Source organism: Cibotium barometz, chromosome 1, assembly GCF_041138505.1.
Source record: "Cibotium barometz isolate CiBa-2024 chromosome 1, ASM4113850v1, whole genome shotgun sequence".
Taxonomy (NCBI): domain Eukaryota; kingdom Viridiplantae; phylum Streptophyta; class Polypodiopsida; order Cyatheales; family Cibotiaceae; genus Cibotium; species Cibotium barometz.
The window spans coordinates 34,713,472-34,726,806 of record NC_141046.1 but is presented as its reverse complement, the minus strand read 5'-3'; the positions used below and the strand labels follow the sequence as shown (position 1 = coordinate 34,726,806).

General features: G+C 45.0%; 1 protein-coding gene across 1 annotated transcript in view; it reads right to left on the bottom strand.

The window, feature by feature from the left end:
• The window catches only part of LOC147641916 (C2 and GRAM domain-containing protein At1g03370-like), a 46,003-nt gene extending 33,460 nt beyond the window's left edge, over positions 1-12,543 (bottom strand). Inside the window, exons 1-5 of the mRNA XM_086801085.1 lie at positions 12,009-12,543; positions 9,764-11,083; positions 9,442-9,624; positions 9,062-9,345; positions 8,845-8,961 (exon numbers count right to left, since the gene is read on the bottom strand). Coding sequence (XP_086657211.1) covers positions 8,845-8,961; positions 9,062-9,345; positions 9,442-9,624; positions 9,764-11,083; positions 12,009-12,351 — 2,247 coding nt within the window. The 5' untranslated portion in view covers positions 12,352-12,543. The remainder of the gene's footprint in view (positions 1-8,844; positions 8,962-9,061; positions 9,346-9,441; positions 9,625-9,763; positions 11,084-12,008) is intronic.
• Between the last annotated feature and the right edge of the window lie 792 nt (positions 12,544-13,335).

Below are 13,335 nucleotides of genomic sequence, written 5' to 3'. Positions count from 1 at the left end.
TCACAAGGAACGAAAGCTTGCGGGAGGCAAACTTGTTCGTAGGTACCTTGTGAAGTTCAAGAATTATTCAGCTTTGGATGCGAAATGGATGGATGAGGCCTACTTCGAGGATTACCCAGATCTTTTGAAGGCCTATCTGGAGGCTTTTCAGTTGCGGTCAACTGATTAGAAGCCGGGGGGATGTCACAAATCCCTATATTCTAGGGACATGCGGATGCGTGTCAGGCCTAGAAACATGCGGATGCATGTATGTATTATACCTGGGCATGTGTATGGATCATATGAGTGGATGCATATATGAGTCCAAGGACATGGCAGGACATTTGTGGACTTTCGGGCGGTGCCCGTGTGGATTCCGGCCATGCACACATGGTGTGTTATGATGGCAGGCGGAATATTTTCAAGTACAAGAAGGATGATAGGTGGTTCTCCAAGTTTACATGTGCACAATGCATAAATGATGCATGCCATAACTTTATTTTACTTTGTGTGACATTGTCTTGCTGCCTGGACAATGCTTGTTATTTTGGCTTGTGAAGTCCGAGGGACCGGGGACGCCCGGGCACCTTGTGGACACGTGTGTGCACTCCTGTTTGGGCCTAAAACTGTGGCCTTATGGGTTTTGCAGGTGGTAAGTGCGTCCACACTCAATTTACAGCTTATTTCATTTACTACTAAAGTTTATTGGTTTGCAGGTCCACACTCATTAATAAGTGGCCGGACAACTTATAATGCGTTCGCATTTGGTTGGACCAAAATTAATGAAGTCCAGACAACTTATGGCCATTTCCCATTTGGTTGGACCTAAACTTATACAAACAGGACAAATGGAGCACTATGGGCTGGACACCTTATGGGGACACTTGTCAGCCTGTATGTGTACCCACCAAGCCCCTTAGGTGGCACTGGAGAAAGGCGCCTCCTTCAAGAGGCCTTTTGGGCTGTTTTATTCATAACTCAACACATTGGAGAGCTGGTTGAAGCTTTTGGAGTTGCTACAGGGCTGGTTGCTTGCTTCCCGGACTCACACAAGCTTGGATATCGATCCCCACACTCTTCTAAAGGGCTGGTTGGTAAATTTCAGACCTGTAATTTCTGGTTATTGCGAGTTTTGGGCTGGTTACAGGTGTCCAAAGTCAACTTGGACAGTACAGGACAGCTCTAGGGACCTCCACAGGGCTGTAGGACCCTTTACAGGTGGATTCCTCGCGATGGAAAGTTGCTGTTTTGGACTGGTTATTGCATAAAACAGGCCGGACAGCAATGGAATATGTGAGCATGGATGTGTCTCAAGGATTCCTGGTGTAACAGGTGTTTAGGGCAAGCATTGGGGACACTTGCTCGCGGAGAACACAGGTTTCTGGATCAGTTTCTCGCGTGGAAACAGGGCCTAAAGATCCATTTACATCTTGTGCAGGGCGGAGTACCTGTGAGGATTGTGATACTCTTGTGCGGGGCGGATGTACCTGTGAAGAGGCTTGTGCAGGGCGGATGTACCTGTGTGTAGGGCGGATGTACCTACAGATTCTCTTGTTTGAAATGTATTCATTCATGATGTATTTGGAAGAATCAGGTGCAGGCTGGTGGTGAATCCCCAGGCACCCGTAAACTTGTACTTGCAGACTCTTTTGGTAATATAACCTAAAGGGGGGGGGTCAGCCTATCATCGGCCCCTTTATGTGGTGTACTGTCATTTTCAGCTTTGTGGTTGTAATGCTCAAGTGTTAAGTGCTCAGAATCTTGTTCACATTTATACGATTCCAATACACGCGTCCGCCTCCCGTTACACACAGCCAGCTTCTGGGGGTCTTGGTGAGCTACTCTCCTTGGACCCATGCACTTCTTTTGAGACACCAAGAGCACTTAGCATAGCTGAGCTTGATGCTAATACAATGTAGCATGGTCACTACAACACCAAAAGATTAAGACATGCGCGATGGTTTCATCCATGCGCGATGCAATAAGGGTGCGTGGGTGGCAGTTGGCCTAGTTGTTGCCAAGAGCCTATAAAAGGCATAATATTATTTATTGTTAAGACATCTCTCTCCCTTATGGAGTTAGGTCATAGATAGGCTTTTGATTATCCTTTTGGAAGGCCAAAGGCCATTGCTTATATGTACCTTTTTGTACTATATGAATATACTGAATACACAACCATCTCTCTCTATTCTTTGTCTATGTTGATTGTTCCTACATCAAGAGTTCCTATCAGTGCTTACGGGACAGCTATAACATATATATGCTGTCAACTTCATCTACAGGCTACTGTCCACCTGACCGACTAATGTCCTTGCCCACGTGGAGGTCTTCTACATAAATCTGAGCCCTAATATAATGTTTATCAGCCGCCCACCAGGGATTAGGCATATCCATGTGCATGCACATGACAGAAAGCGTCTGACTAAGAGCACAAACAATGCGGTTATTTTTGCCAAGGACATACTCAATCATGCCTCCAAACTACTGGAAAAGTTGACTCCACCTAGCTTGCCTATCACTCCATTGGGCACTAAGCATGGTCTACAACCATTTAAGTGCCTACTGATCAGTCTTCACAGTGAACTCCCTCCCATAAAGGAAATGTTTTCACACACCCTGCCAAAGGTTCCGGTCGCTCACCCATGTCCATAGTCTTCCTCCGTCCATCCTCATCGGGGCCTCGCACTGGCCCCGATGGCTGGGTATATGTCGCGCGCTTGAGGGCTGTGATCACTCCTAATAGCTCCTTGTCATACACCGAATAATCCTTCTCGATGACATTCAACATTCGAATGTAATAAGCCACTAATCTACCACCTTGTTGTAAAACAGCGCCAATGGCAAGATTGCCAGCATCAGTAATATCCTCAAATGGGTCATCCCATCATGCCAGCTTAAGAATTGGTGCTTCTGAAGCCACTTTCTTCAATGCATGGAAGGCCTCAAGAGCCTTGTCCGTAACAAACGCGTTTTAGCGACGCATCTTCACACCCTTGAGCATCTCTGTGAGAAGTGCCGCAAGGTTGAAAAAACCTCTCCAAATGGGTACAATTGTCTTAGCAAAGACCCACAAATGATCTGATTTCCCGAGCAATCTTGGAAATATCCCAATCCAGTACCGAGTCAAGACAAATACCAAAGGCACTGATAACATATCCCAAATAATGAACTTCTAATAGTCCAAATGCAGTCTTCTCTCATTGATGTAGAGCTCATTGTCCTGCAAAAGTTGCAAGACCTTCTCCACATCCTGCTCATGCTGCTTTGCAAAGGTAGACAAGGTGAGTATATCATCCAAAAAAGATGAATACGCACTTTCCAATGAGCTCCATGAACACCTGAGGCATCATCTTATTGAATGGCGTTGGGCATTGGTGAGTTCGAATGGCATCACCACGAAATCATAATGGCCACACTCAGTCTGGAAAGCGTCTTTGGAATGTCGGCCTCAAAGATCCAAAGCTACTCTTGAGGCTTATTTTGGAGAAATAATAGTACCATTGAGATGCTCCAAAATGTACTCAATCCTAGGCATTGGGAACTTATTCTTGATGGTGAGCGTTTTTTTTTTCCCGATGGGCCTTTGGCCCAAGATCCTCCCATAGTTACCAAATTTCATCGTCCGAAAAAACCTCCCGTAAGCGCTTATTTATCCACCCGTAGGCGATGCCTCCAAGGAAGCACCAAGGGGGGTTTTGAACCCAGGACCTCTTGGTGCTAGTCAAATACCTTCACCACTTGAGCTATCACCTCATTGGCTGATGGTGATCTTATTTAGGCCATGTAGTCCACAAACATGCGGTCTTATCTTTCTTTTGCACAAATAAGATGGACGCAGCAAACGGCGAGAATGATGGATAGATAAATCCAACCCAAAGTAACAAGGACAACTGTTGTTCTAGCTCACCCTCCGACGCCTGGGAGGGGTGATAGCGGAACTTTATGGGTGGCTCTGTCTCGGGGACCAACTCAATTCGATGATCCTCAAGACGAATGGGTGGGAGATTGGGCAAGAGGTCGTCCCTTACATGATGTCTTCGAACCGCGGAAGGAGACTTGCTAACCGTCGCTCTAAAGGTGTTGCTAACTAAACATCGGACTGTTGAGTGCAGACATAGTTCAACGCACACTCAGCTCCTTTCATTGCTCGTTGGGCTTGTACATGCAAAATGAGTGGTTTCCACGCAAATTAGGACGGGCTCAGGTAAACCGTCAACAATGGTGAAGGTGTCCTGTTACCAATCAAGGATGACGCAAATTTCCAAAACAACTGGATGTGATAATCATGTCACCCCAAAAGTGGTGAAACAGTGAAGTCTCATTGAAATGTGGCCTTTTGAACATGAAACTCAAATTGTTGAGCTTTGTGAATAATGTGCATGCAAAGACCCGGTGTAAATCCGTCCACAGCTAGATGGTGTGATACCAAGGTACAAACCACAACTGCGGAGAGAGAGCGTTCTCAGAGCTGCCTATATCAAATAGGACAATAAATTGCTATCCCTTAGCTGTGCCATAGGCACGGATGAGAGCTTTCGTCTGCCCTTCAACCTTGCCCTCGCCCTCACCCTCCTACTTATCATTAAATACCATTACATGCACTAGATTCAAAGCGGGCAACAACTAAACGACGGCATTCGGAATCAAGGGTGGAGGGGTAAGAGAGCTTCAACGATGGCCACTGTAGAGGACAACGCTTTGGTGGCTTTCTCAGCCTGCCACTTGGTAGAGTCCTTACCATGGCCCACTTGATGGCAAAAGAAACATCGGTTCTCTGCCTAGTACCGCTTTTGCTTGTCTGGTTGGAGATAAACTCCAGTAATGCCCTTCGTGGCCTTCTCCTCAGGCATCTTTTTAGGCTTGAGTTCATGTCCTTATTGTCTTTTCTCTTCTGTGCTCCCTTACCCGGCTGGGATGATGACTTGCTGGGATTTGGGGCTTGTCTAGACCTGCTTGGGCTTGCCTCTGTTGAGCATCATCTCTTGATTCTGAGCCAGAGGCAGAGCCTAGTTATATGAATGAGGCTCGAAATTCCGTACAAGAAATCCGATATTCGTATCCAACCCCTTGAGAAATCGGATGTTCGTACAAGAAATCGGATGTTCGTATCCAACCCCTTGAGAAACTGTTTCAGCTTCTCTTCTTCCAACTTCCTCAATTGTTGTCTCCATGGTAATGACCTTCTTGGAATAGGTCAACATTGGAGACCCATTCGGGGAGAATTTGTAAACCTCATCCTCCAAATTGGTCATGTACTGGGGTGGAAGAAACCTGGCTTTGAGGTCGAACACAAAGGTATCCCTACAAAATGTATTGTGCTAGTGGTTGGATCTGTACGCAGACCTGACCAATGCTACCACCAAGTAATGGCTTCCCCAATGAGGTCCGAAGCCACCACATAGACTGTCTTGAGAATTTGCAATCGTAGCTATGCAACAATTGATGTATACACTGAGTGACTACAGAATGATCACACTTACCATCAAACTAAAGTTTGGTTGAGCACGGATGACGGTGGTGGGTGGAGTGGTGGAGGATGAGGTCCAAGTGCCACTCTGGGAAGTGTTGCGAGTGTCTGCTAACGCTGGAGTTGCATAGCTTCTCGATCGTGCTTGTGTTGATACTCCAAAGCCGCCTATTCCGCCCGGCCGCCGGTCTTCTTTAGCCCTGCATTTGGCTTCCTTGACCTTTCGTTTCTCAGCAAGTTCCTGGCATTTTTGCTCCTCCATTAGAAGAAGCATGCGTTCAAAATCTAGGAACCCTGCTCTTTAGGCTACTCTTTAGGCTTTTCTGCTTCTTTCGCATGTTAAAGTTTTAACTTTAGTAGCATGTTTTGCTCCATCGGCTCTTAAAGGAAAACTTTAGTGCTTTGCGGAAGCATTTCTTCTTTTGTGGTGTCTTCTTGTAGCCATTTATATGGTAGTGATGTGTGGAAAAGGCTAATAATGGACTAGGGTACTTTTTTCTTCCTTAGGAGGTTTTCCCCCCCCCCAAGCATGTGTACACTCTTATGAGTGTGTAAGTGGCCCTCACTTCACTTGTACTTCACTCATTCTCATCAATCTACTTTGAGTTTTGTGCTTCTCTCTATCTCTGCTTGCTTGCTACATTTGTGTGTATGTGTTGCTACCTCTGTCTTTACTCCAACAATTGGTATCAGAGCATGTTCTCTTGGCCCTCACCTCCTTGTCATCTCTGCCTCGAGTTGCTCTTCTAATTGTCTCAAATTGAGCCATCCTCTTATGTGAAGAAGGTATACCCTATAGTGATTCATTAACTACGTTAATAGAATTTTTAAGCCTTTTGGGTCATTTCAAGACTCATTCCCATGTTGTAAGGTTTTTGGAGATATCCCTGGAGAGTGTTAGTTCGAACTGTCTTTGTTTGATTTTCTGCACTATAGCAACATAATTTGGTATGCATATAGGACCGTCATCGCTGCTTCTCCATCATCATTAACATCACATCTTTAAGCTCATCATCAACAACATCGTCATCATTGTTATTGACTTTTGCATCCTTGCCAGTAATATTTCTACAATCTACACTCTACCATTTTTCATATGCTTTGTAAGTTCTTTTGTCATCGGTGATCTACTGGCAACCATCTCACTTGCATCTAATGGACATTGACAGTGCCTATACGCTGTTGGGATACTTGCATTTTGTGTCACCGATTTGTTATTTACAGGTTGAAATGGCGAGCAGTGATGCATTTGGGATACTTTCCACTCAGGATAAGCTTGACGAGACCAACTACCTCTTGTGGTCCTATACGATGCATCATGTATTAGTTGCCAAAGGACTTTGGAATATTGTTATTCGCATTGAGGCACGTCGTGTCTAACCAGTGCATGATAACACAGGTACTTTGGATGGTGATACTAGTTCAAATGTAACACAAGTACTTTGGATGGCGATACTAGTTCAAATGTAACTGTGGCATCCACCTCCGCACCTCCTGTAGTGGAGTAAGACAGGTGGGCTGGTAAGGATGTACATGCACATGCACTGATGGCACTTTCTATGAAAAGGAGCATTGTTCCTTATATTCGCTCATGTAAAACTATTAAGCAAGCTTGGGATGCACTTGCTGCACTTTACCAAGTGCGTAATGAGGCACGAGTGGCCTACTTGTCCAGGTAGTTAAAGTCCGAGCATATGAATGAGGAAACTTAATGGATGAGTTTCTCACAAGGATCAAAGATCTTAACGAGGAACTTGCATGTATTGATGAGGCCTATCCGGACAATTCATTGGTGTTTACTATTCTCATATCAGGGTTTTGCATCCACACTTCGGCTCATAATGAAGAGTAACCCCAATGCCCTTATGTTTGATGAGTTGGTTGTAGTGCTCTTGCAAGAAGAGCAATCTCGGCAAAACCAAACTAGTATACGTGTGGGAGATCAGGCACTCACTGCCAGACAAAAAGGTAAAGGGAAAAGCCTTCTCTCAGGGCGGCTACAAGCCAAAGGCAAAATCATCTCAATCTTCTAGCAAGGATGCCGAGGAGGAGGGTGATAAGCCTAAGAAGAAAGACAAATGCAACTATTGTCAGAAGCTAAGCTAATTATATCAATGAATGCAGGAAAAAGGCTGGAGAAGGAGAAGATGATAGAGTCAGGCATGGTTGTGGGGCTGATGCATTAACACCGAGTGCTAAAAAGGAGGAGTCAACGAACTATGCACAAGATGATTGGGCATATTGTGCACTACAGTTATGACCCTTTTGTCCATGATGTATGCATGTCATTGATAGATCAACATGTCTAATATTTTGATAGTGGTGGTAGCAAGCACATTACTTCTCAGCGTGATTTGTTCTCCTCCCTTGAAGCTACACCACGCAGCACAAGGGAATATGAAGCAGCCGCAACATCAACAATTGCAACTCAAGAAGTTGAAAGCTTGACCTTCCCATTTAGAAATCTTCTAACCATCATGCAAATCTGCCCCAGAATGCAGAAAGCCTGCATATCATCTCTCGACCACATTGTCCACACCAACAATACGAAGCTTTCTAATTTCATGTACACACCTTTGGTGAGGCTCCAGACCCCAAGTTATTAAAATACAACATGAAAGTATGGAGATCGTGCACTCAATCAACCAAAAATCTTCCAAAGGCCAATAGTCCTACAAAATTCCTCCCGCAAGCTTAGCCTCAAGCTCCAAAGGTCCTTGAAAATTACCTAGATGACTCTCAGCAATGACATGCTATAAATAGTCAGTATGTGTATGTAAAAAACTTCCTCCACCACGTCACTACTCCCAACTTAAAAGTAAAAGATAATGGTGTTCCCATGTGTACTCTGTTAACATAGATCTAGCCATGTGAGCAAACCTATTCCTTCATTCAGAATACGATACTCTAGTGCTTAGGTTGATACACAACATACCCCTGCCCATCAGCAGGGCCCATCGATGCCGCCCATTGGGGATGGATAGGTGACCTTGCACATCCGAAACCCCACCCATCAAAGGTTTCATAGGGATGGAAAGCTTTCTAATTCCATTTGGTGGGGAGGGGGGAGGGAGAGAGGGAAGTTCTGTACTGTTTCAAGGGGATGGAAAGCTTTCTGATTCCATGGGTAGGGGAGGTTCTGTATCCAGCTTAAGAACCTTCCCCGCCCATGGAATTAGAAAGCTTTCCACCATGAAACCTCTGATGGGTGGGGTGTTGGACAAGAAATCTTGCCCGTCGGTAGGGTCCATCCAAGCAGCCCACTGTTGGGGATGGACGAGGAACCTTGCCTGTCCCCACCTGCCATCACATGGTAGGGAAGGTTGTGTATCAAGCCTTACAAACACTTGTCAACCAACACGTCAAAAAAGTTTTGCTTAAACTGGACAAAATCCTACCTGGAGTAGAAACTTTCGCTTCAAAGAGCATGAAAAATCATTCACCAAAAACTCCTCTGAAGGCAGTGAGAAGAGCCTCTGAAAGGATGTGTTCTTCGTGAAGGACTGCCTAGTAATCTACAGAACTAAGAAAAGTAACATAATCAGTAACATGGGATGCAGCAACTGAGGCAGGTTCAAATACAGTTGTTTCTTAAAACATGCCCAACTCTCATACCTTCCTACCAACTTCTTTCTCCACTTTCTCAATGTAATGCACCGCACTGTTTGCTTCCATTGTGTTGACCAGAACAATGCGCAGATGAATTTTGGACCCTGAGGCACGAGCATTTTTCCCTTCCAGAGGGACCCACAAATCCATTAGCTCCTCTGGTGTTCGCTTCAGAAAGTTAATCTCCACATGTCCAACTGACTCGGACTCAGTGAATGGACCCTCAAAATCAAACGCCTCCACATTCATGGTTGACGGTGCCTCTTCGGTTGCATCAAACTCAAACCTCTCTGCATGAAACCAAAGGGAAAGGCAAGCTTTAAGGAACCCTATTGAGTTGGAGTTGGCCTAGTAGTACAAACCACAAAAGGTGATTTCTATACAACCTTCCCAGTCTGGATTAGAAGTTTGTAGCTTGACAGAGCTTGTCCGTGCCTTGCCAGCACATGTAAACACAACGTATGGATCTGGCACTCCAGCCTCATTGGATGCAGGTATATTTTGTGCCCCCACAAGTGTGACGGCTAGCAACCATCCATTGCCTTTTGCCTTAACTCCATGATCAGACCCTGCTTACAAAAAGGGTCATTAACTTCACTTCTTTGCACCTTAAATTATTTGTAAATGTAAGAAAGCACACCGACACATAACAGTTCAAAAGAGAGATCAATGCTGACAAGAACTAAAAAAACCATGGTGTTTCATTACCTTTGTAAAGTCTTGCCCCTAAAAACTTTCTTGCCGTCCCGAGGATGTGTTCAATTTGAACTCCCAGTACGCCTGAAGTGATGAACTCCCGCAAGGTGTCTGGGAAATCCAGCTTCCAAAACTCGAGGCCACTTTTTTTGCATGGTCTTGAGATGTAAATATGCAGTAAAACTACAAGAATGGACAATACTGTTATGCATACTCTAAGATTGCAAAAGTGCTCTTTGGCCAGTTGCCAGTCACTTTTAGGAGTCACCACGTCTACATCAGCTCTCACTTGTTGAAGCAGCTCCATACTCTGCACACCAGCAGTTGCCATCGACAATCCTTGCTGTGGTTTTGCATACTTTTCCAGCACCTGCTCGAACTGTTTGTAGTTGTCTTGTAAGCCCTGACGAGCACCACTCTCGATAATCCCTTTCATCATAGTGCTGCTCAGGAAGTGGAGGCCCCATGATACTCGAAGAAACGACGTCTTTTCTCCTGTATTCGCATCAGCTCCTGCAAATATACAGTACTGGAGATCTACCCGAAAGGTGCTTCCATAAGGAACTTCTGGTGTGCTTGCTGAGACGTTTACAACGAACCCTTTCTCATCTGCCCTGGAATACATCTGGTCTTCTGTTGCCTTACCAGCTTTCACCAACTTTGTGGCTGCTTTGATGTAAGTGATGACACGTTTTGGTGTATTGAGCTCCCCTTTTCTCCAAGGCCCTTCGACCAGGTCGGTAGTCTTTTGCAATTCAGCCAGATCTTTCAAAAACTGAGATCCAGGCCTAAAGAGAATCCCATTCAGAGCCTTTGCACTCACAGCATAGGTACCAAGAAGCAAAATGCCTCCTCCCAATGGGGCAGGCATTTCTTCCTGTGAAGATGGCACAGAGATGCCATCGTCTTCAAAAAAAGAAAGAGGGACTAACCCCTCGTCCTCATCAGATGAGACATCAGTGTCTTCAGAGTTTGCATGGGTCTCTACTACTGTGTCTGCGTCCCTTCCGTCTAACTTTGAGAGGGAGGATGAGACTTTACTGGGGAACCATGCCGAGATGCGGTAAAGCAGAGATGGGGAACTTGAACTGTGATTGGAATCTCTGCTTTCAGCATCATGTGTAGTAGAAGAAGAAACTGATGTCTCATCATGGGAGTTTATGGTGCCTACTGACTGAAAGGAATCAGAAGAGCCTGTGCGAGGAAGGTAGGAGATTTCTGGAAAGCTGTTGACAGAAGAAGAGTTGCTGATATCAGATGATTGGTGTGCCGACAAAGTTCCAGGGGCAAAAGATGTTCTCCCAGACAAGACAAATCCAGCACGTATTTCACCTGCCATATTTGACCATAATGTAAAGAGTAGAAACATGTACGGACACAGCAGGAGCATGGCTCCTTGGGCCGTGTCAGGAAGTATCTTCTGTCAGTAAACCACACCACCAATGCAAAGAGACATGGTAGCAAGTCTACTACATGGTAGAGTGTGATGCCTCAGGAGATTGCATTGGAGCATTCTTGAACCAAATTCAATGCCCACGGCTCAGTCAACTGCACCGTGGGAAGCCATGTTATGGGAAATTTTCAAAAGTAATATGGAGGGCAAAAACATGGCAAAATTACGACATTTTGGCGCACAGACCACCCCCCCCCCCCTCCCAAAAAAAAAAAAAAAAACTAAGAAAAAAAGGCAAGGCTTCTCCACGTGATGGATTGGGTCTACTTTGCTACATTCCAGGGCAAGGAAATCCCTGATTGATTGCGCAAAAAGCACATTGCTGATCCTTTCCTTCTAAATTAAACCAAGGATTAAGAAAAACAGAAATTTCTTCCAAAGTTTAGGGCAATTTGATCAGACATTTTCTGCTAAATGATGATTTGCCGTTATTGCCATTAACTGTACACAAACCCACCTTTCTGATCATCATATGCCTAAACCACTGATTAAGAAAAGCAAGGCCATGAGCCTAAACCACGAGTTAAGCCAAGCCATAAGCCAAAAAAGCGATGAGCCTGAATTGCTGGTTAAGCGAAGAAATAAGCCCTAAACCACGGATTAAACAACCAGGGGCCTAACCCAGAAATAAAGCAGCCATGCCAAATCACTTTTCTGAGCATTCTTACTGCCTTCAGCCACACAAAGGAATTATAGCTTCAGCAACTAGAGATTTAAGCAACCCTGAGGATTAGCAGACATGAGCCTAACCCACGGATTAAGCTAAACCAATAACGGCTTAAGCAGAGCAGTAACCCAACTTACCTGTGACTGGGGTTTTGGACCGCTTGTTGCGTTTCTGGAGGGGGTACCAGGAGGAAGAAATGGTCTGTCGGTCGGCACTGAGAACAATGGAAACAGGCAGGCGGAGGCGGCCAAGGAAGACGTCAGTGAAGCGGTCCTGGTGCCACACGGAGATGTGAAGCTCGGCACCCAGATCGTCTACGTTGAAGATGAAGTCCTCGAACCAGTTAGGGTCCGGCGAGCTGTTTTGAGAAATGGAGCTCTTGCATTTCGTGCTGCCGAGCTTCAGACGGACATAGGCCTGGCAGGGGCGATCCGGCGGCCTCAGATTTCGCGCTTCCAAGAGCTGCACATGAAGTTTCATGACTCATACGACCCGGAAGCTTTGGAAATACTATCGGACGTTGCCGAAAGAAGACGACGGTGAAGCGTCCACGGAGCTGTGTTAGGATAGGCACAAGCTGAAGCACAGGGGAAGAGAGAATCGGCAAAGCGTCACGGGGGCACTTCGACGGAAAGAGACGACGGATCACGTGACGGAGCTTTTCAGGGGAACAGAAGGAAAAATGTCTAAAGGCTTCTTATATTTTATATTGTCAAAACAAGGCATACGTCAGCTAAATTTGCCACGTATCTTAGTTTCAGAGCTTCTACAAATACGACACGTCATTGCTACTCGAATTAACAAGCTTACCACGTCATCGTTATCGAAGTTTACCAAGTCAGCAAGCTTACCACGTCATGTAAATTTCAAAGGTTGCCACGTCATCTTTGTATCAGGCCTACATCTTCATCATAAAGCTTGCCACCTCTTGTTCAAATTCCTATCAAAAGTCCTACCTTCGTCCATGTGATACTAAAAGAAAGCTTTTTTACCAAATGATTTGACAATTTTACAACTAAAAAGCAAAAAGTTCATCGTTTTCCTTTATGACAAGCCCTTTTTTACCAAATGATTTGACAATTTTACAACTAAAAAGCAAAAAGTTCATCGTTTTCCTTAATGACAAGCCCTTTTTATTTGGTTTCAATTGGTGCAAAATACACTAAATGTCAATTTTATCCAAGCATAAGTGGGATTGTGGTGGTGCCTCGAGGCCACCTTGGCGAGCACATATTCTTGTGTAGAAAGCAACCTTATGTAGAAACTAAGTGTATTCTTCTGTAGAAAACATCCCTTCTACCTTGTCACCTCCTCTTTGCCATCCTTCAAGTCAACATTATTTGGTTGGAATTAGAAAGTACAATACAATACACACCCATGAGTGCCACCGCTTGACCTTGCCATCCTTAGAGTCAACATTTTGTAACCACCAAGATTTGAAAAATATGTTTTTCTAGAAATAAC